At 38.7% G+C, this 22393-nt stretch overlaps 1 protein-coding gene across 4 annotated transcripts in view; it reads left to right on the forward strand.

The window, feature by feature from the left end:
• The first annotated feature begins 2864 nt into the window (after nt 1–2864).
• The window catches only part of fam13b (family with sequence similarity 13 member B), a 40282-nt gene continuing 20753 nt past the window's right edge, over nt 2865–22393 (forward strand). For all 4 annotated transcript variants that reach the window (XM_084430922.1, XM_084430924.1, XM_084430923.1 and 1 more), the window contains exons 1-7: nt 2865–4058; nt 7004–7162; nt 7705–7885; nt 9806–10015; nt 10230–10407; nt 11027–11174; nt 16268–16383. In XM_084430922.1, the coding sequence (XP_084287048.1) occupies nt 7735–7885; nt 9806–10015; nt 10230–10407; nt 11027–11174; nt 16268–16383 (803 nt within the window). In that variant the 5' untranslated portion in view covers nt 2865–4058; nt 7004–7162; nt 7705–7734. The remainder of the gene's footprint in view (nt 4059–7003; nt 7163–7704; nt 7886–9805; nt 10016–10229; nt 10408–11026; nt 11175–16267; nt 16384–22393) is intronic.

The raw sequence follows: 22393 nt of genomic DNA on the forward strand, positions 1-22393 counted from the left end.
AGGATGTCTGAAAGACTAGACAAACCCTTGCGTTCACACCAGCATGAAACCAGGCTGCTCGTAGCTTCCCAGAACAGAAAAGTGGGCACTAGGATGACTTGTAGCCATTGGCATTCATTGGTTTTTTTAGCCTCTGTAGCCATTGTGGTATGGCGGTGAGTGACCTGGTTTTTAAAACCTGCTGAACGTGTCTTGTTCAGATTACAGCTAAACCCAGCTGTCCTTGAGGAGATTTCAGCGCTGCTGCTGCTTGCTCATCTCGAAGTGACAGACTCTCTTTAGATTCATCCAACCGCCTGTCATGAAAACAGTTGGAGCACCATATGGGTTGTGAGCTAGATTACGGTTAACTGCTTTCATTTGTAATGCTGTGCATTGGTTCTCCGTTGTTATAAATGTGCTGTAATAAGTTTACTGTACATCACAGCAGAATTATCATTCTGGAAATCAGATCTTAAACATTGCACTAAGTGATTATTGCTATGGTGAGCACAGTCATGTGATGAGCTGCTTTGAATTTTTTTCAGATAGCAAAAGTGAAAGTTTGCTTCCTGTTCATTGTTAAGGATATGTTTTTTTTGTGGGAATCAGAGCTGAAGAAAAGTTACTCAACTGAAAATAGATTTAAGCGGAAACATAGCTCAGTTTCGTCTAAATGCAATGCTGTCAGTTCCACAGAAACAACGCAATTACATCAGTCGCCCTGAAGAAGTATTTGCATTTTGTAAATTAGCCTGATACTTGCGTCCTATTTTTTTTTTGTCAAATGGGCCTGGCTCTAGTTACATAATAATCATCTGGTATTTGTGACTGTGGTACATTATGAAACCGTGGTGCGTCCACCTCATTTGTCTGCTTAGTCAATGTTACTTGCAAATTTAGAGAACAGAAAGTTTTTTTTCAAATGGAAATCCCAGCGGCGACAACCATTTGCGTTAAACAAATCTACACAAAAACATTTCTTGTGTTTGTCAACCTATGAGTTCATGAGACTGGCAAAAGAAGAAAAAAAAATCCCATAAACCTTAACCCTTGTGTTATGTTGGAATTCTGTGCACTCCCCCTTATGGTTCGGGTCAAAATGACCCTAATTGGATTCAATACAATTCCTCAAAAATCACACTATGAAAAACAACAAAGATTCAGGTATAAACTGTAAACTTTTAATATCAACATTTGTCAAATATTCCAAAAAATATATATCTGAAGATATGATTTAATGAAAATGTTTTTTAAACCATTTTTTAAAACTGTTTTGTTTTGACAAAATTTGAATATACATTATATTTATATATATTTGAATATACAATTTTTTAACTTTTTTTTTGCTTAGAACATCATAACTGAACAATGAATCAATTCATCTGAGCTCATTTTTCCTGCTGTCTATGTCGAAGTCTCAAGATATTTCAGATATCTTGAATATATAAATGAGAGCTTATTTTACTATCTGTGTCTGTCAAAGATTTTCATTTGTAATTTGCAATTAATTCTGAACACCATGATTTAGCTTTTTCAAGTGTGTTTGGTTTGGGTTAGAGCACTTTTAGATACACTTACACTTTAGAACTGGAGTTGATGCCCTGACATACATAAAATAAATGTTTTTATTTTGTGTCTGTACAGTTGCTTTTGAATAGCTGCCTATGATGGTCAAATTGACCTGCGAACATCACAAACTTAATAGTAATTTTGTTTGTGTATGTCAAAAAAAAAAAACACCAGCATGTTGAAACTTTGCATGCATGTTCATGATGATAAATGCGAAAAAGTCACAATAGCAAAAAAAATTTTTTTTATATTATTTCAGGTAGCTTGAAAAAAGAAATGATAGGTAATTTTTACCATCTGTGGCTGACAAAATATTTTTCTGTATTGAAATAAGTGTGGAAAACCAAATTTTTTAGCTTCATAAGGTAGTAAAAAAATTAAATAACAAAGTATAACCAAGAAATGTTATTATTTTGGGTCCGTACAGTTGCCTTAGAGCGTTAAAATATGCGGGTCAAATTGACCCGCGAACATAACGGAAGTAACAGTCATTTTGTTTGTATATGTCAAAAAAACACCAGCGTGTTGAAACTTTGCATGCATGTTCATGATGATAAATGAGAAAAAGTCACAAAATATCAAGAAAAAAAAAACATAGGTTAACCAGTATTTCCAGCAACTATAAAATCTAAACATAACACAAGGGTTAATTGAAGAAGGGGCCAGAGTCATATCTAGAGACCAGAATATCATAGAGACTTAAAGCGCTCTCCTGACTTGACACGGCCAACATAGTGAAACTCTAGTTTCAACACCCTGCAACCACCCATAACACCCAAGCTTTGTGACAGCAAGGGTAAGCACAACTTACAGTTTGTAAAGAGATGTAAAGATTGATTTTGTTAATGCAAAATCTCCAATAGGGTTTTTCAGACATATATCCCTGTAATTTACGTTCAAATTCCAGGCAGCGTTTTTGCTACCTTGAAGGGCACTTCGGGAAGGTGACTCATTTGTAGGGGCATTCCAAACGAAAGTGAACAACTGAATCCCTTGATAAAGGGCCCTTCCACAAGTACGTTAGCTAGGGATGCATGCCATGGTTACATCCAAAAAAAATTTGTATAGCTCCCTTCGCCAAGTACGTTCCAAACGGCTACATTATGACATGCGAGCACCCTGTGTATCTGGTCCTACACTGTAAAAATGTATTGTTGGTTTTACTTAAAAAATTAAAAAAATTAAAAAGTAACCTGGTTGCTTTAATTTTAAGTTCATTGCAATTAAAACAAAACTGTTTACACAATGAAGGAGAATGGATGAATCAAAAGAAACTCAAAATATTAAGTTATCTGATTCCGAACCACATAAATGATCTAAGTGGATTTGAAAAAAAAAAAAAATTGTTGTGATAATTTTTTTACAGTGTACTCGACCAGCTCTGAGCGGGATTTGAACTGGGGTCTCCGGCGTGGGAGGCGTGCGTGCTAACAAGAACGCTAAAAACCAAAGCCGCTAGCGTGCCTCTTGAGGCCAGGGGAGTGAGGTTTACACGCACAACTCTTACTGGCCTACGTCTGTTGTGCCTGCTTACTCCCAAGTCCCCACATCAAGTGATCTGCCCTTCTGAGTGAGTAGGGCATAGGGATGTTAACTTCTGATTGGAATTCACCCTATGTTTAGAGATCACGTGTGGACAGGATATTTTTTAGAAAGATTGGTAAATCAGTCAGGCCAATTTTCTGGAATGAAAAGTTTAACAGCAGAAATTCATTCTGTGTGAACAACCCCTTTATGCCCGTCACTCGCAAGTCAACAAATGTGGGTGGGTGACCTTTAAACGCTGCACAATTTTCTTCATTTTTGATTCTTGACATCACAGAGTTGACCAGTATTGCGTAAAGCTGCTCGAGAACAGCAGACATGGTGCATTTAACAGAAAAAGTCAGTCCAACAATTTTACAGTTATTCACAGCGCTGGAAAGTGGCTCCTGCGTTTGTATGCTATACACACTGATGAATTTGCTGCATCTCCATGTCGCTGTCTTTTTGGTCACAAGCAAAGACAGACGTAGGCTCGATGAAGTTGTTGTCTTACGCAGTTAATCTGCGCTCTGACCTCTGCTGCTTTTACTCTGGGTCCCTTCAGAACGTTGTCAGCTGATCAGCCGAGTTTGCAGTTCCTCTTGTTTCCATCCTAATGATTAGGGCTGCGTTCAGTGTTGCCAGGGACCACCACACTGCTAGACTGCCATTTTACTTCACGCTTGAACATCCAGTGGTTTAGTATAACCTTCTGGAAATGTCCATTTCCTTGCATAGCTAGCTAGGACTCTTAATCAATAATGTCACAGACATGCTCAAGTTGTTTTTTTAAGTGTCAGGACTCATCAGTTGTGTGGCCAGCTGGTTATTTATGAATAATTTATACTTGTCCTCCTTTATTTATTTATTTATTTGTGGATCAGATCTTGTCTGTGATGGTCAGGCTTGATAGGATTTGTTCTTGAAAACGACATGGCGTTTTTGAAGTCACATGACGACTCTCCATCCAGCTTCTGCACAAGGTGGGAAACTTTCTTTTTCTTATATGCAATCCGTGGTATGACACATGTACTTTGTGACATATCGCCTCAGGGTTTTTCATTTGTGCGTTTTGTCTTGTTATGCTTCTTATTATTAAGTTATTTTCTCCTGCATGACGCATTTCAAAACTGAAATCTGATTCTGATAATTATACAAGACACAGTCTGGCAAACTAATCTAGATCTTCCATGCCACTGAAACCTGTACCTGTTCAACACCATATTGTTTATTTGTGAAGACAGCAGTAGAATAGTGTTAAATCTTTAAGTGAGCTTATGTTTTAGGTTTTGGTCCTGCATAAATGAAATGCTGCCGTTGTCATGACACTCAACGCATGTTGTTTTCTGTCTGGAATCAATACATAATGCAACACCGTCTTTGCGGTCTGAAGGGGTCTATAGATGGCTAAATGGATTCAGTATTCAAATAAATGAAAGGAAGAGAACCATCTGCAATTCAATATGCAAATATTTCAGTAGATTATCACTGCTGGTTCAAAACAAGTTTGAATGGATTTTTTTAGTTGTTTAAGGTTGAATTGCATCCATTAATGGAGAAGAAGAATCAAAAGCAAAACTAAAATTAGTTATCAAGGGTTTTTTTTACTACTAGTGCCATAAAGTGTTATATCAGAATTTGAATTATTGCTTTTTCACCTCACTGATTGCCAGTTACCTGATTGCCAGGTACCACCTACAATAAAGTGCTTTGCCTCAATTACAGGGAGAACGCTTACATCTAGTGTTAACCTTGAGATCCTTGCCTAAGAAGACTTGCCAAAAGATATCCACTGTTATTAATTAATCATTGGCATTTGAGATTTGGCCTTTGTGCTGTAGGTGGTCTGATAATCTCCTTGTTAGGTCATCTTCAGGACGCCGTTGTTCCAGGGAAAGTTCTGGAATTTTGGAAGCCGCTCTTTGTGTATCTATGGCATGTTTTTCTGTGACTGGATCTACAAACTCTCCCTGTGACACCAAATCAGTAATCAGTAACCATAGTGAGACAACTAAGCTTTGCAAACATCATGTCACCAAGGAGATGCGGAGAGATTTGCCTGCAGAAAATTCCAGCATCGTCCCTTTATGTGTTCTCCAGAGCTCTGAGGAATGAGCCAAGGTCATACTGTGCTCTCTGCTAACAATCTAAGTGCTGAGCCGCGTTTAGCTTATCCAACAATGGTGAACATTGTGAGCGAAAGGTCATCATGTGTGATATGTGGGATTAGAAGCACATCTACTCTCAATTGTCTGCAAACTAAGACATTTGCTGTTAGAGCTCAATTCACACATTATTCCAATTCGTTTTCGGGACATTTTGTTCCTGTTCCACATGCCTGGTGTCGGGCTGCTAGTCGTGGCTTAAGTGTTAAAGCGGTCTGTAATTCGGCACAGTGAAAATGCTCTTTAACATTTCAAAAAGTCATTTGAGTAAGTGATAGGTAATGGAGTAGATCTAATGAACTGTTACACTGTGTATATACATTTCAGAGAAAATGTTCTTCCTGGAAAACGTGTATGAGAGGGTTGAGGGACTGTACTATTCAAACGTTTTTGGGCCAATAGGTTTTTTTTTTTTTTTTTTTTTTAAAGAAATTAATACTTTTATTCAGAAAAAAGTGACAGTAAAAACATTTGTAATAATTAGCCTACAAAATATTTCTATTTCAAATGCTGTTCTTTTGAACTTTCTATTCATCAAAGAAGCCTGAAAAATTGTATCATCGTTTCCAAAAATATTAAGTAGCACAACTGTTTTTAACATTGATTAATATTTTTGGAATTTTTATTTCCTTGTTTATACTCTTAGGACCAGGAAAGTTACTTTTGAAAGTAAAGCGTTACAAATTGTGTTACTCCCTAAAAAAGTAACTAATTGCATTACTTTTTATGGAAAGTAATTACTTAGATTACTTTTGCATTACATTTTCCTCACCTGGTCTGGGCTTGCTTGTTTGTTTTTAATAACAAAGAAAAGTTATACGTTTAGGCCTTTCACACCAAAAGTGAAATTAATAAGTCTCAGGCTGAAGGAAATGCAAATTCACACCTGAATAACCAGCGCATTGCAGAAAAATAGAAAGTTCAACACTTACTTAAAAAAAAAAAAATTAACCCAAATGTAATGTTTAACTAACGTAATTTTTGCTTATTAGTATGGCTAAATTGGATCCTCAATGGTCAGCAGCAAAGACATTGCTTAATAAAGTGAGATTAAATACATAAAGTATATTTGTATTACATAACATTCAATTATTGGAGGACTGCGTGATATTCTGAGTTTGCATTTAACAGATTTTATTAATTTTGAGGAATACTGAATCTGTTTTTGTGCAAGTGAGCAATGCATGCTCACAATTAGTCTAGAACTACAATAACCATCATGTTCACACAGCGCACACAACGCCTCTGCACTTACTCCCTATTGCTCTCAACATAGGGTAAATAAAACAATTTTAAAAAAGTAACCTGCGTTACTTATTTGAAAAGGTAACTCAGATATTTTGTTGTAAATGTAACAGTAATGCATTACAATTTACTTTACTCAGTATTTGAACAAAAGTAATCTGATTATGTAACTCATGGTACTTGTAATGCGTTCCCACTTGGAAGTGCTTGCAACATTTATTAATATTCCTTCAAAGCTCTCAGTAGCATGATTGGAAACCTTGTTTGGATTAAAATTCGACTTTGTAATAAATGCTGTTCATGTGATGCCGTATGCAGAGGGGTGAGCAGATTGCTCACTGTTTCTCTTCTTAATTGAGATTTAAACTTCAGCAGATATGTTTTTCAGACCGCAGATGTCCATTAACTGAATAAGTGGTTTGTAAATTTGGCCCAGCTGATATTAATCAGAAGGATTATTATCCGTTTTAATGCATTTGCTGATGCTGCTGTTTTCTTGTGTGTTTTATTTCTTCCAGCTTAACTACTAACGTCCTGAACAGGATTTGCGGTCCGTCAATGAGGAACTACAGGCTCATCTTCTGCCACAACCTGAAGCAGCCATAGATGAATATTTCTTTTACTACTAGTGAGTGGAGCAGGAGATAAAGTTAACTTCTGGGCGTTTGTACTACAAGGTGAGCCCGCTATGACAAACAATCTATTTATATCACAATTGTCTTCTGAAATTCTTCTTTGTGTTGTTGTAATTGAAACTAAAATGATGTGAGACCAGCTGCTGTTGTCAAGAAGACATCAGCTGTCTTGACAGATCAAGTTCAGATTGTGTGCATTTCTTAACATACAGAATGCTAATCAGATCCAGTTGCAGAGTTTTCCCCTTTACGACATTAACAGCTTGCGCACTGTGGCAGTATGGTTTGTGATGGCATCTTGAACGAGATGGCAGCCACCTGCTACCATCATCAGAATCGGCGTGCCGCATCTGACGGCTGTACGATCTTTGCACATGACAAACGCTCTACTTGCGTACGCTCTTCTCATCTCTATGCTCACACATGATAAGAACCATCGCTTCCGTGATGGGAGAGGTCCCGCTTCAATTTTCAGCTTGTTTTGATCTTGTTGTCCGGAGTTTGTTGTTGGAGTCCGCGCCCCACCCATGATAGCGTGTTTGTACACGAGTACGTGACCTTGTTCTCGCCATCTCTCTCTGTAGACGGACTGAAGCAGCCAGGCTGTGGAGGCGATGAGGAAGAGCCTCTCTACTTCCCTCAGCGACTCCCTCAGCACGGCCAGAGTGTTTGGGATCCCCCTGGAGGAGGTGCAGCACAGCGGGCAGCCAGGACATGAGGTCCCCCTACTGGTCAGGAGCATCGTAGAGTACATTGAAGAGCACGGTGAGTGAGGGGGGACCCTGATGATTTATGTTGCTTTCTTTCTATCCTTTATTTGTTTTTAGCTTTCATCAATAGCAGCAAAATAGCTACTGACCCTCCAGGGATAAGATCGAAGACGGACCAGAAAGTACGTTTTTGCCAATGAAATCATGGTTTTAGGACATTTCTGACTCATTTAGACAGTAAATGTGAAATGTATTCCTGTGATGCAAAGCTGCGTTTTCAGTATCATTACTCTAGTCTTCAGTGTCACATGATCCTTCAGAAATCATTATAATATGCTGATTATGAAACATTTCTTATTATTATCAATGTTAAAAAAGAATTGTGCTGCTTAATATTGTTGTGGAAACTATGATTTCAGGATTTTAAAATATATTCAAATAGAAAAGTTATTTTAAATTATAATATTTCACTAAATTAATGTTTTACTGTATTTTTGATCAAATTAATGTAGCCTTGGTCAGCTCGAGAGACTTATTTCAAAGACACTTATAACATACAGCAAACTATTAAATGGTAGTGTAATTGATATGATATGGTTTCATATTAATTGTGTATAATACTTAAAAAAATTACGCTCGATGGGCGCCGCTATATTAGTTTGCACCGCAATTCAGAGAGTCGTATCTGTACAACACATCAACTCATCCACTCCCAAAATACATGAAAGTAAGTGGCCGGTGAGGTGGGAGAAGAATGGAATAAATGTTATAGTTACCGAATACCTACACAATGTGTATCTTGATTAGAATAAAACCTCATCAGTTACGTCTGTATGATGCACAACGTTCTAATCAGTTGTGTGATCGTATGCATCAAAGGGGTTAAAGTGGTCATAAATGCGACAAGGTTGTGTAACAAATGAGTGTATAGGATCAAAAAAGCAAATAGTGACAAATAGTGAATCTGGATAGCTTCTACATAAATGTTGTAACAACTCAAAGAAGCAGAGCTTGCAGAACATGATGTTTTCATCTGATAAAGCCAAAAATGTTGTTTGGTCTGTATGATGGGAGTGGCCTCTCTGAACTCCCTGATAAAAGATGGACTTCCTTTATTTTGCAATATTACAGAGTCAAAAGCGAAAAGAGGAACATTATTCAGGCCGGGGCTTTTATAATGACACTATATCACTATAGTCTTTCACCTACCAATTAATGGCAGATACATAAATGCCAAGTCCTTCCTGTTTTCCTTCAACTACTGCTATTAGCAAAGTGCTCACACATCAAGCAGACTGTAAATATATTTGTAATAATTTTTTGCCCTTTTTTAAACTCTAGCACAGACAGGATGTTGAAAATATGTTGGCAGTGTTGTTAAGTCCTTGAAAGGGGTTTAGCTGCCGCTGTTGTTTCCAAACACCAGCTCTTCCTCTGTGAGTTCAGCATACTGGCATTTCTCCTCCACTTTTTCATTTGGAAGGATGTTTTTGTTCTGAGGCTAATTTAGACATAACAGGGAGCGACGCGGTGGCTTCCCCTTATGCGGCGTAGACTCGACTCTTATGTACACACGCAGAGCACCAGGGATGGGAACTGAGACAGACCAGCTAATGCTTATTTGCCAACAAAGCTGTTAGGAAGCTTCTGATCTGATCTGGCAAAAATCAGCAGTTTGTTTTAAAAGAGCTTCAGTCAAGAAGTCAGCCGTAAAGAATATCCATTATTGGTTTTATTCAAAACATTTGGGCTGAAGAATGTTAGCCAGTTCTGCAGGAGTTTCATTAGCTCATAAATCGCAGACGGAGAGAACGTAGCTGATGTTTTGTTGACAGAGCTGACTAAAGGGATTACGAGTTTAACCTGCAAGCTGCTCTTTGCAGTGATTCAGCGATTAGAGTCTCTTGTGTGAAATGTCTATACATTGTGCTGTGAGCATGTTTGTCTTAGTGAGGTATGTGTTTGCGTTTTGTAGGAGCGCTGCACCTGAGTCTGTTTCTAGTGAACGGGAACGCAGAACGCGTGGAATGGCTCAGGCAGCGCTACGACAGCGGCGTTGAAGTGAATCTGGAGAAAGAGGCCGACCTGGCGTCTGCCGTCAGCCTGCTACGCCTCTTCCTGCAGGAGCTCCCCGAGCCCGTCATCCCTGCAGGCCTAAAGGCGCAAATCATGCAGCTCTATCAGGGTGGGTGAAGCTTTCACACTGCCCTCTTCTGCCGCTCTGTTTTGACTTCCTGGAATGTTCTGCCCACTTTACAAACTTGTAATATAATTGCATCATCAAAGCACGGTCGTTCTTTCACACCTTTGCATCAGCCAGCTCGCCATTCTCATCATAAATGCACGTCCCTCTGAACTTTTTTCCTCATTATGACTGATGATTTGTTTGCTTCCTTTAGACTACAGCAGTGAGGAAGAGCTGGGCAGAAACATGAAGTACTTCCTTCAACAGCTGCCGCAGGTCAATTACAGCTTGCTCCGCTTTCTGTGCCGATTTCTGTCCGGTGTGGCGTCTCTTCAGGAGGAGAGCTGGAGCATAGGGGCTCTCGCCGCAGTCTTCGGGCCAGACGTTTTCCAGTAAGACTCTTTTGCATTTCCTGGCAATTCGTGTTAGCTGTCCTGCTCACAATTTATAAAGAAGCTGCTTGAGAGAAATTAATGTTGGAGGAGCAAACAGTCATTTTTTCCAACACAGCACATTTTGTCTTGTGTAGGCGCACACAGAATCTTTTTTTTTTTTTCACAGTTTCGATTGTGTGGGAAAACCTTAAATATGGTCAAATGATAAACAGCTAAGGCTAATTTAAATGGTAGAGTAGATGGTGTATAGTAGTTGACTGTCTGATCAATTCTGCAGCGATTAGTGAAAAAAAATTATAGCTGAAATTAGTCATTTCTGCAGCATTAGTGTCACCAAATGGAATAACAATGAAAATATCGATTGTTTTGAAACTGCTTCCTACGTACTCCCCTCCTGTTTGCCCATAGTGCCCTATACTCACACCAATGGTTAAGCCAATGTTTTAGAGTCAGGCTGGTTGGATGCTCAAACAAATGAAGCAATGTTTTGATACCACCACAGAGTCAGTGTTTACACTGAGTAAATGCATATTAAGCTGATTTAGAAGTATTTTAAGTTAAAATGGCACACGGAAAATTCACCTTTATAGTGATTCCTGCCTTCTACGTTCTGCAGTTTAGACACAGATGTGGAAGATCTGAAAGAGCAGGAGTCAGTCAGCCGTATTCTGGCTGAACTGCTGGAGAACCAGGAGGAATTCTTTGACTCGGAGGAGGATGATGACATCTCCAACACCAATGACTACAGCTCCATTAATGACCAGGTAAACTTTCTTGCAGCTGTGTTGACGATGCTATCATTGGATACTGTGAAAATCTGTTATTCATTCAAAGTTCTGAAAAGTTAAAGGGATAGCTCACCCAAAAATGACAATTCTGCCATTAATTACTCACCCTCATGTCGTTCCAAACCCATAATACTCTCGCTCATCTTCGGAAAATAAATGAAGATCTTTTTGATAAAATCTGAGAGCTTTCTGTCCCTCCAATGACAGCTATGCAACTACCACTTTGACGCTTCAAAAAGAAAGAGTCATAAAACTAATCCATATGATTTGAGCGGCCACTGGACGTGAATTGTTGGATTCAGATGTTTATAGCCTGTTTATTTTGGAAAATAAATATGAAATGCATATAATTTGTAGTAAGTCCACTTTTAAGTTGAATTATAGTAATTCGGCTGAAGCGGTCAAAGATGCAAACTAAATTGCAAACAGATGTAGCAGTGAATTAAACAACAAACAAATTCATGATTTGTGAAAAGTTTTTCCTGGAGTAATATCACCAAGATGTATTGTAAAGGCTTCATTAATAGTGGTTTGTGTTACTTAACCTAAACCAAACCCTAAAGAGTGTAAACAAATAGCAGATGCTTGTAATTATTTGGAGCTAATGGATAAAGTGTGGTGTGTGTAAAACTGGACCTATTGGTGTTTATACTTTGCCAATGTTACACTATAACAACGATTTTTGAGAGTGATGACAGAATATTCCCGTAAATGTTGACATTTCACATTTTGCGCTTTGTAAAATGATGATAAAAGAGTCTCTTTGGAAAATATTAATGATTGGATCAGTTTCAACCTGTAACAGTGTTAAAATATCAGTTATCAGCCTCATATTTCCTGATCAGTGTGCTGCACTTGGGCAATTTATTTATCTGTGTTCTAGATCAATGGGATTAGCTTAAGTCGGTTTTAGCTTTGTTCCTCGCGAAATACTTGCACAAACCTTGCAAATGCGATATTTGAGTTTTGAAAGACGATTATTTACTTGTGCTTTGTGTTTGTTTAAAGCGTGTAAAGTTGTGCCGCCCGCCCCAGTTCCAGGTGGAAGCAGCGCTTTACACAGGCCAGATTTGAATCAAAGAAAAAGGAGAAGCAGTGTTAGAAGGTTATTATGTCTGCAGTGTTATGTAATGCCCTGAAAACCATGCAAAGGCATGCCACATCCATTCAGTGTGTCTGTGAGTGTGTTTTCAGACTGCAGGTTCCCTCACACCAAAGGAATGACTGTGATTTGGTTTTCTTTGAAAGTGCAGATTGTTTTAAATCTCATTTGTGTGACAGTCTACATCCTTTTAAGGATCTCAAGATTTCTGACCTCGCAAGACTTTACATATCTGCTTTCTTCATATACACAGGAAATAGTCAGTAATGGGCTGTAAATACTTTCCACAAGACATCTTGTGTCACAAATTCTTGCTTGTGTCAGACTTGCAGAAAAAGAGGATACAGCCCTTTTGTACAATACAATACTAACTGCAGTTACATAACTGGGTGATGTAAGCTTGGTACCGGCACCTGTGCTGGTTTCCAGGGATGTCTCTGAAGGGGGTGGATTGGAATCCACCGCTGCTTCAATGTATATGTAATGAGTGATTATAATCAAGGTATTAATCAATACTTTTCCTTCTAAATGTCAAATGATTTTAATGACTTCTCTAGAGATTTTACTAGTTACCAGTGTGATTACTGAAATGTTCTTTTCATGTATTCTTTAATTTGATATCTGAATGCTAGGTTATAATTTTGATAAAACATCTCGTTTTCATAACGAGCAGAATTATACAGACTTCCCGGGTTATTATAAAGACAACCTGGTGAGCTGCCTTGCTTTCTAATCTCTACATAGGCAGCTGCCTTTTAGGCAACATCCTAACCCATCATTAAACCGATTATTACTGATCTGAAATGCTTTATAGATATAACTCATAACTGATTCTAATAGTGCTGCAGGGATGGCATGTTTTTAGGCCAAAACCCAGAAACAAGTTAACGTTTTGGCACTTGGGACTACAGAGGTTGAGAACTGTTATAGCTTAATCTTTCAGGGAAATTATTTTTCTTAAAGATTGAAAGAGTTGTTGGCAGTCGGTTTGTTTATAGCTTGCGTTTAGTTTTTTACTTCTGTCAATTGTATTTAGGCTTCAAAATGCATAAAAGATTAGGAATTATAAACGTTTGTTAGTCACAGAGCTTATTTTCCGCAATAATCCAAAAGCCATGAATGGATAAATCCTCTTTGTGGAGGGAACAAGGGAGATGCTAACTGGCCTACACAAATACGCCATCACTCTAGCTAACTTTATTGAGTTTTATGTTTATATGTGAATAAAGTTAACAGCATAGTACTCTATGCATAAAAACGTAGTATTCACAAATATTTTGTAAATGAGGTCCAGCTCACACAGAAGTCATTTTCAAACCAAGCAGCTGTTGGTCAAACGTGGTGAATTTGCGTGACCAGCTTGAACAATTACGAAAAGTGTTCAGGGAACTCTTTCGCTCTAACATGAAAGTCCAGATTTCTTGAATTTCTATTGAATTTCTTAGATTCACCATTAGTACCAATATTCTAGACCAGCCTTTCACAACAATGATGACTTATAATGCTCTCGAGGTAGGATCACCCAGAGCTCGAGTCTGTTTGTAGCTGAGCCACAGGCTCCCTTGAAGCGTAGTTCAGGTTGATACAGAGGATCTTATTTGCTTCAGTGGGTTCCTCTTCAGACATGCTCGGAGGTACTAGACGCTTCAGTCATCCCACTGCTGAGAAGGTCCTCCCTACTGTAAAAGACAGCTTGGGAAGCATTAGAAACAGAAGGGGCAGAAACAAATTTGAATAGAAGAGGGAAGGTCCTGGCTGACCTATCTGGATTCGGGCCAGTGCTCTAGGATCTGGCATATGCTGAAATGAATATGACCATAAATCACAGATTTATTTCTAAGGGTTTCTCGCTTGAGAGCCTCTCCCACTCTCTAATCACATGTCTCACCCAGGGCTCACTGAGATGAGACGGAGCTGACTTGTGTAAATGTTTGGCCCTTGTCAAGGTTGGCGTGCATTAGGGTTAAATAAAGCATTTGGGCTCGGCAGGGTTTGTTACATAAGTTTGTTATGTGCCTAAGATTAAGTCATTTTGATAATTGCACATTACTAAGAGATGGACCATGTCCTGCCCATCTAAGGAGAACGATTTATTATCTATGACTCGTGATTGACCATGACCTAATCTCCATCGCAACACTGGTTGTTATGTGTTTTATCATTCAAACTCTGGTGACTGCCCTTTTGTTCTTCAAATTCCTGTTACTGCCCAGAAGTGTTCTGACCTGTTGTGGACCGACACAAAAATAAAGCAGGTCATCTTTCCACACTCATCCACCCAGTTGCCGAGCCTGTTTTTCTCATCCTCTGAGGCTGTTAGATGTTTTCTCCATTCGTGTGGGTTGTTTTTCCTGTTTGGTTGGCGTGCGCTTGACAGCTTTTTTTACTAATTAATAAAGAGCGTCTTTAATTAGAGTCTCAGTCAGCTCTCTGCTGTTGTTTTTTTTGTATGCAGATGTTGTATAATTTATAGACCACGCATTAATAAGGCCTCTGAGGCCAAACAAAGGCTGAGTTTCTGCATGCTTCAGCTTCTTGGAGGTATTAAAACATCATGGATGAACCCGTGAGGATATTTCCCCCGCCCTGGCTTCAGCATCCATACTTAAGACTACATGGTTGTTTTTTGACAGCATAAAACGCTATTGAAGACAGTGTTCAGCAGGGACCGTTTGAGTCACTCAATGTTACCTGCTCTTTCCACCGCAAGACTGATGTAAACAACACAGGAGTCCTTTTCATCTGTCAAGTTTTGCATTGCTGATTTTATTATAACACCTCAATTACCATTATTAATGTTTTTTGTTGTTTTTTTTTTTTTTGCATTGTCATTTCCTCAATTCAATTGAATTGACATTTATTTGTAAAGCGCTTTTCACAATACGTATCGTTTCAAAGCAGCTTCTCAGAAAATGCATGTGTCTGCATTACAATTTTGAGTGATCTGCTATCAGATTTGAAAGCAGATCAAATCAAATGTGTGGTCCCTAAAGATCCACACCTCTAAGATATACAGTATAAGACACAAATATAGTGTGACAGGCTTAAAATTGCATAAAATTGCAAAGTCTGGAGCTTGTCCAAAAGACAATCGAGAGGGAACAGTGGCTGTAGGCATATAGAGATGTGAGATGTGAAAATACAGTCATCCTCAGAGCCGTTTTCGGCAGCCATTCTGCACACTGCATGTGACTCATATCTGCATGGCCACTGAACAGCAGCCCCGCTCGGCCAATCAGATGTAGAGGGAAATGGTTGCTATGGCAACATGGCACCGATACTGCAGCAGATGCGGTGTGCATTTGATCATGTGCTAATGCCAAAGTTTGTCTGATATTAAATACTGTTCGGTAGATTTACACATGGACATGGATGTGTAGCCCTGAACAACATGTGCAGTGGTTTGATTTCCTCTAGCTGACTGTTTTTCACATTTTTCATACGTACTGTAGACTCTTGCGTTATCTAACTCTCTCATGTCCCCAGGAAAACCACACTAGTAATACAAAAAAGCACTTAGATACGTAACGGTAAGGGGATGTGACTTCAGTGAAAGTCAGGTGCTGTAATGCACCGGATTAGTTAATCGTCTCATATTGGATTCAACTTGTTACGTTTATTAAGTAAACTAATAAAATGAAATAAAGTTTTAAATTGATAAAATAACTATAAAGATTGTAGCTACTTCATAACATTAGTTACATGGCAGCATTACATAACATCCTGTAATTATCGCCTATGAATGTGTGATGTCACCAGTTGCACCCACAGCATGTGTGTGATCTGCGTGTAAATTTGGCTCCCTGCAGATAATCAGCATAGGTGCGGGGCATTACTTAATGCCTTAATCTCGCAGGTGTGTTAGATGTTGACATGTAATATAACATGATGAATTAGAAATAAATACTGCTGAAGTAGTGTTAACAGGGATATGGTATTTAAATGTCCCCTTTGCTCACCCCCACAGATCACTGAGCTCCTGGAAGAAGAGAAGTTGGAAGCTTGCGAGGAGCTCCCGCGAGACGGAGATGATGGTCCCTCCTCCCTGTCCCCTAAACATGACCCCGTCGCCCCCTCCTCCAGGTACAAGCAACCCCAGTTTTAGAAATGTCTTCATCTGGGATCTGTCTAGTCTGTGCTGTGGTCCCTCTCAGGCATCTCCCTGTGATATTTAATATGAGCATGTATAGTTAATGGTTATATTTAAATAGATATTTTCCACTTAAGTAGCTTCAATGTATTTAGCTACTTTTTGTAGGTTGTAGATCAGTTAATTACTTTCCCTAAAGAGTAGATTGACTGTAGCTTAACTGCTTTAAATTATCAAAAGCTTGTAGCTTCCTCAACACTTTATCTATGTGCGAGGAGCTCATGGCATCGCTGGTCTGTTGTCGTCTCTGTGTCAAAGCTTCTGTGATCTCCATCAGTCTGCTGTGTTGAGACCCATAACTGACCTATCCACCGTCTGAGCCGTGATCTCTCTTGGCCTTTGTCCCTCTGCACCTCGATCGGGACACACTTTCAGAGGGCAAACTCAAATTCCAGTGTCCTAATTGTCAGATGGCCTTACCTTGATGTCAGGTTATAAAGGTAGTATTCAGAGCCATATCAAGTAGGGATGAGTCACGATTTTCGAATATCCGATTAGTTAGGTTGTGCCATTGTTGTCTTTAAAAAAATCCCCATGTTTTCCATTCTGATGCGGTGGTGACATGTTCATGTAACCAGAGGGTGGTGATGCCAACAATGCATCTAAAAGCTGTCAATCAACTCTTAGACAAAAGAAGAAGAAACATTGTCTCACACCAGAGCATGTGAGTGGGGTGGTAATATTTCCTCCAGAGCGGAGAGCGCCTTTCTGAAGATCCCGCTCCGCTCGCTCAACCCAGAATAATGCCCTTTGTGACGTGCTGGTTCGAAATATGTAAAAATAAGTAGGGCTGCCCGTGCTCGACTAAAGTTTTTTTTCTAGTCAACTAGTAGTTGTTCATTTAAGCCATTACTCTAATCGCATATTTATATTAATGTAATTACTTAAATATATATGGGAGAGAATAAACCATAATGAGCGTTTTCGTAATATATTGCCTATTCCGCATCTCAAGCACATGCATAAAGCTTGCCACAAAGAACCAGCAAAAGTAATGATTATGCATGAGACATTTTAATTGTTTATTAATTAACTAGTGTTTTCTGTGTCAGTGTCGGCTGCAAAGATAAAGTTGACGATGCTGACTCGCCATCTTCGCAGTAGTGAACGCGCCTTTAGAGAGAAATGCACACTTCATACGAATTAGCCTAAATAAACATTGAGTAGCCCGTTTCTTTTCGTTTTGAATTGTTTTGTTTAAAAGTAGACATTTCAAGCTTTCTATAGATATATTTCTCAGGTCTGTGAGGCAAGTAGCCTTTACGCTGAGTTTCGGTTCATTTATGAGAAGAGCTCCAGTTCACGAGCAATGCAAGTGACCGCGCCGGCGCCTCAGTGTCCTGATTATATTGTCTGCTACATTTGCTTCTTATTTATTAAATCCAGGCAATTGGGTGATGAAACATTGATTAAAATTAAGATACAATTTATACAAAACAAAACTTAATTAAGTGGTCAAAATTATGTCTGACCCACTCCAAATGTCTCCCGATATACTGGGCTATGATCTTATCTTCCTCATCTCATGTGGTTCCCTTTTCATATAATCAACATAGAAAAAAAAAAAGAAAAAAAAACATTATACTATTAAATATAAAACTTATGTTTAAGTTATATTTAAGCATCACACCGCTTCGCTCACATGCTCTGGTGTGTAGCCTATACATGCATGTGTGTGTGCATGTGGGGGAGGGGTGCTATTTTCGAATAATAATCGAATAATACCCAGTGATCTTCGAATATTGTTTTTGCTTGAAATGCCCATCCCTAATATAAAGTCAATGCTCTTTTTTTATGTGTAGCTCTTTTTATAGACATGCTCTAGATTTTAAACATGGTATGTATGGGTGTGGAGGGTATAATTAATGGCCGTCATTAAACCTGTAGCTCTTCCCACGAGACGTTGGATGCTGAGAGGTGTCTGGTTAGGTAACATAAAATGGATTGGTAGCTTGTTTTTGTCTTACACAAGCTAAATTGGACTGATGTGTTGGATTAAGACTAAATGGAGAGAATGTGAAACATTCGTAACTCAAATCATTGACAATGACAATAAGGTAACAGTGTTTGGCCCAGTCGCTCCTTGTTTAAGGTGATTGAATGCTTTAACCTTTAATCCTAATAAACAGACGGACATGAGAGTTGGCATGTGTCAAAACAACATGCACAGTTTAGAAATCCTTGACATTGCTGACGCGAGACAAAGATTTGTATGTTTTTGGAAAGAATGCAAGAAAATGTTTGATTCGTTTTGGCTCAGCCGCTGTCGTTGGTTTTGTTTTTTCGACTGCTCCCTTCTAAGGGTCTTTAGAAGTGAATGATGTGAAATGCTCATAGGCATCAACTTAGCACACAAGAACCTTTACTCATAATTGATTTATGATTTTGACATGTTGCCCCCATACCTCGCAAGGTCCACCCACCACAGTCTCACAAAACCATGTGGGAAACACTGTGTATGATCGTGTTACCAAAATAAAAATCAAATTACCTTATAATTAAAATACCTAAACATGATAATTCTTCAGCCAGTTGAATGTATGCTCATGATCAGGATTTTACTACCTCCACCCTTATTTTGAGCCAAGAAAAACCCTAATAATATGTTGATTTGGTGCTCAAGAAACTTTTCTTATTTTCAATGCTGAAAACAATTGTAATGCTTATTTTTGTGGAATCAGTTATTTTTTGAATTCTTTAATAGAAAGTTCAAAAGAACATAATTTATAATGAATTAATTAATAAAAAAATAAAAAAATTGTAATGTAAAAGATTTTACTGTCTATTTAATGCATCCTTGCTGACTGAATTAGGTTTTTTTTTTAAAGAAATGTAAAGTCTTAGTGACCCCAAACTTTTGAAAAGTAGTGTATATTTTTAGTCTGCTTTCTTTTTATTTCACTTGTTGCAATGCATTCTGGTATTAACTTTTGTATGAAGGATGCATGCCCTGCTTTGCTTACAATTTGACCAAGACGAGGTCTTATAAAGCAGCATAATTTACTGACTATTCAAACAACCTTCGTGTCAGGATTGCAGATGTGATGCCTTAAAATAACGTCTTGATGGGTATCTCACTAGGTTATGAAACAGAGCTGTCGTGTGCATTTATGTTGCATAAAACAAGAACCCCACCACAACAAGTTCAGACCATCTTCTGTGTGAGGCAAAGCTCCAGACGTCCTGTCTGTCTACTACAATAATATCTTGGGTAAACTTTGCTAATCCTACCCACTTTGAAGTGTTTAGTCTCTGCATGAGCAGCTTTGGATGGCAGCTGCTGCAATAATTTCAAGTCAGATGCAAGCAAACACTATGATCAGCAGGGAAATGGGCAGAGCAGAGCTGCTAATTAATATGAGCACATCCAAACGCTCTGGATATAACAAGCTGTTCATCAGTGTCACTTTAAGAGATTCGTCCACAGCTCTTTTCAGCAAAAAAAAAAAAAAAAACCTTTTCTATTTTGGATGTTTTTACCAGCATTTCTTATGTATATAAGTATATTATGATTATGAAACCATTTGCACATCGATTTTCCTTCCAATTCACCATGCATAAAGGCATACAGGAGCATTGTTATTTTTTGATGCCGTGATGCTATCTCTAATGGCCTGTCATTCACAACAGTTGCAAATAACATTTTATGGCTTTTATGATATGTTATAAGGAACTCAAATGGCATTTTTGCTGTGTCAGGATAGCAAATAATCAATGATTAACTTCAGAGAATGCAATTTACTTTGAACTATGCTATAAATACTTTCCAAGCTGTATGTTGGAATTTCCAATTATCTAGTTATCATGTTTTGTAAAATTGCTTTATTGCTGTTTATCATGTTTATCAAATCACCAGTGGAGATATGGTCTCATATACTTTGAGTCAGAACAGGTTAACCAGCAGTCATGTGTGTTTAAAGATGATAAAATGACGAAACCGGTCAAAGCGTCTGTATTTGGTGGTTTCTTGAGAAAGAGCTGCAGGACTTGTTTTCGTTGGGGTCCTGCCGTGATTATACTTGCCCCCATTGTGCCCCAGTGGAATCTGAAAGGGTGTCGCACATTCAGCTAAATATAAGCGCTGCAATGTATCCTTCACCAGCAATGGAAAATACTTTTAACACAGCTCTAAAATAAGCGGCAGTAGATTGGTGTTCTTGAGACATGTTGTTCAAGCTTTGGAATGTGTGAAATGGTTTTTGACAACGTTGGTCTGCTGTAGGTGTGGAAGTGTCAGTGACTAATTTCAGGCCCCTTATGAGTGCACTTCCTAATGACTGCAGTTACAGTGCTTACACAGCTTTATATTATAGATCAAGAGAGGCCTTCATAGATACTTTACAGATGACTCTACTTTGTCTGTAGTTTGAAATAAGGGATGCTCACTCTGATATTGATTTACAGCAACAACATTTTTGAACAGAGTTGGCAATTTTAGGTGAAAATTGAGTTTTGTAGATTTTAGAATTATGTTTACTAAGGCTGGAACACTAGGGGTGTAGGCCTAATTGTAAATGTATTCATACCGAAATTGTAGGATATGGGTCCTACGTGTTCGGCACACATGTACCCAATTAATAAAGAGCTGCACGTGATGATACCTTTATATCGATATACTTTCATGTTGCGAATGCAAAATTATGAAGGACACAGAGTAGGCTGCTGCAGGAAAAGTGTGTGATCCATGATGTCCTAAACATGAGACATGCTTTATATTAAGTGCTTAAAACTAACTCGTAACCCCACAGTTTATAGCGACTTACCCATCTGTAGGGTTGGGTATAGTTTGAGTTTTAATGATACTGATTCTTATCGTTTCCTTATTTACATTCCAATAAGGTAAAAAAAAAAAAACACTTGGATATCATTCACATTTATTCTAAGTCTTATTGCAAAACATCTCATTGTGGCTGAATACCTTGAATAAAAATTAACAGAGTAAAGAACACTTATACAAGGAACTTTTGCCTATGGTTTAAAAAGTCAGTGGCCGGAGCCGCCCCGATCGCGAATCTTAAATATTCAAAATGTTGAATATTTACGATCAGAAATCCTGATGTGTGGGGGGAACACCGAGGACAAACGCGCGCACGCTCTGGAGATTATCACGTGAAACGAAACAATATCCAATCAGAAAGCGAAATGATGGAAGACGGAAGCATAACAAACGCGGTCATGGCGCAGCACAAAGTGAAATTGATCTGGACAGCAGAAATGGATGATCAGCTTGTTGATCATTCCAACAAGTATGGTTATTCCAACAACAAAGTCATTCCAAACACTGTCATCGCAATTTCTTCCTGCATATCGCTTATTCTGAAGTCTTGCGAGATTTTTCGAGTGTGGTGTGCTGTCTTTGTCACATCATGGCACACCACACACTATAGGAGCAAAACGGTTAAATATAGGATTTTTTTGTCCTCATGTGTGTGGTCTATCACATTTTGAAAATCTTATAAGATGTAAAAAATCTTTTGGTGTGTACCCAGCATTAGATCTTTAGTCGGCGGTGATAGCCTCGTGGGTAGTGCGCCGACATATAGCGCCGTTGCGCTTCGGGCAACCCGAGTTCAAGTCCCTACTCAAGGACCTTTCCCAATCCCGGCCCCTCCTCTCTCTCTCTCTCTTTCACTTCGCTTCCTGTCTGCTTACTCTCTTATCATAATAAAAAAACGCCCAAAAAATATCTTTCTATGGCACTCTGCCACACAAGGCTGTGGTATATTCTGGCTTTGGAGACGCTAGGACCTCCTGGTCCGATCTGTATCTATGCATTTAAGAGTCTCCCCTCTGTATCAAGTCTCCTCATTTTCCCATGCACTCTTATACTGAACCATCAAAACAAGTGCAGTGTTGACTCAACGTGAACTCCTGGGCTGCATGGACAGCCAATACATGGAAAGTGCAATAACTCATTTCCACTCCTCTTTTTAAGCGTTACCC

This window comes from Rutilus rutilus (genome assembly GCF_951802725.1).
Source record: "Rutilus rutilus genome assembly, chromosome: 14".
NCBI classification, from domain to species: domain Eukaryota; kingdom Metazoa; phylum Chordata; class Actinopteri; order Cypriniformes; family Leuciscidae; genus Rutilus; species Rutilus rutilus.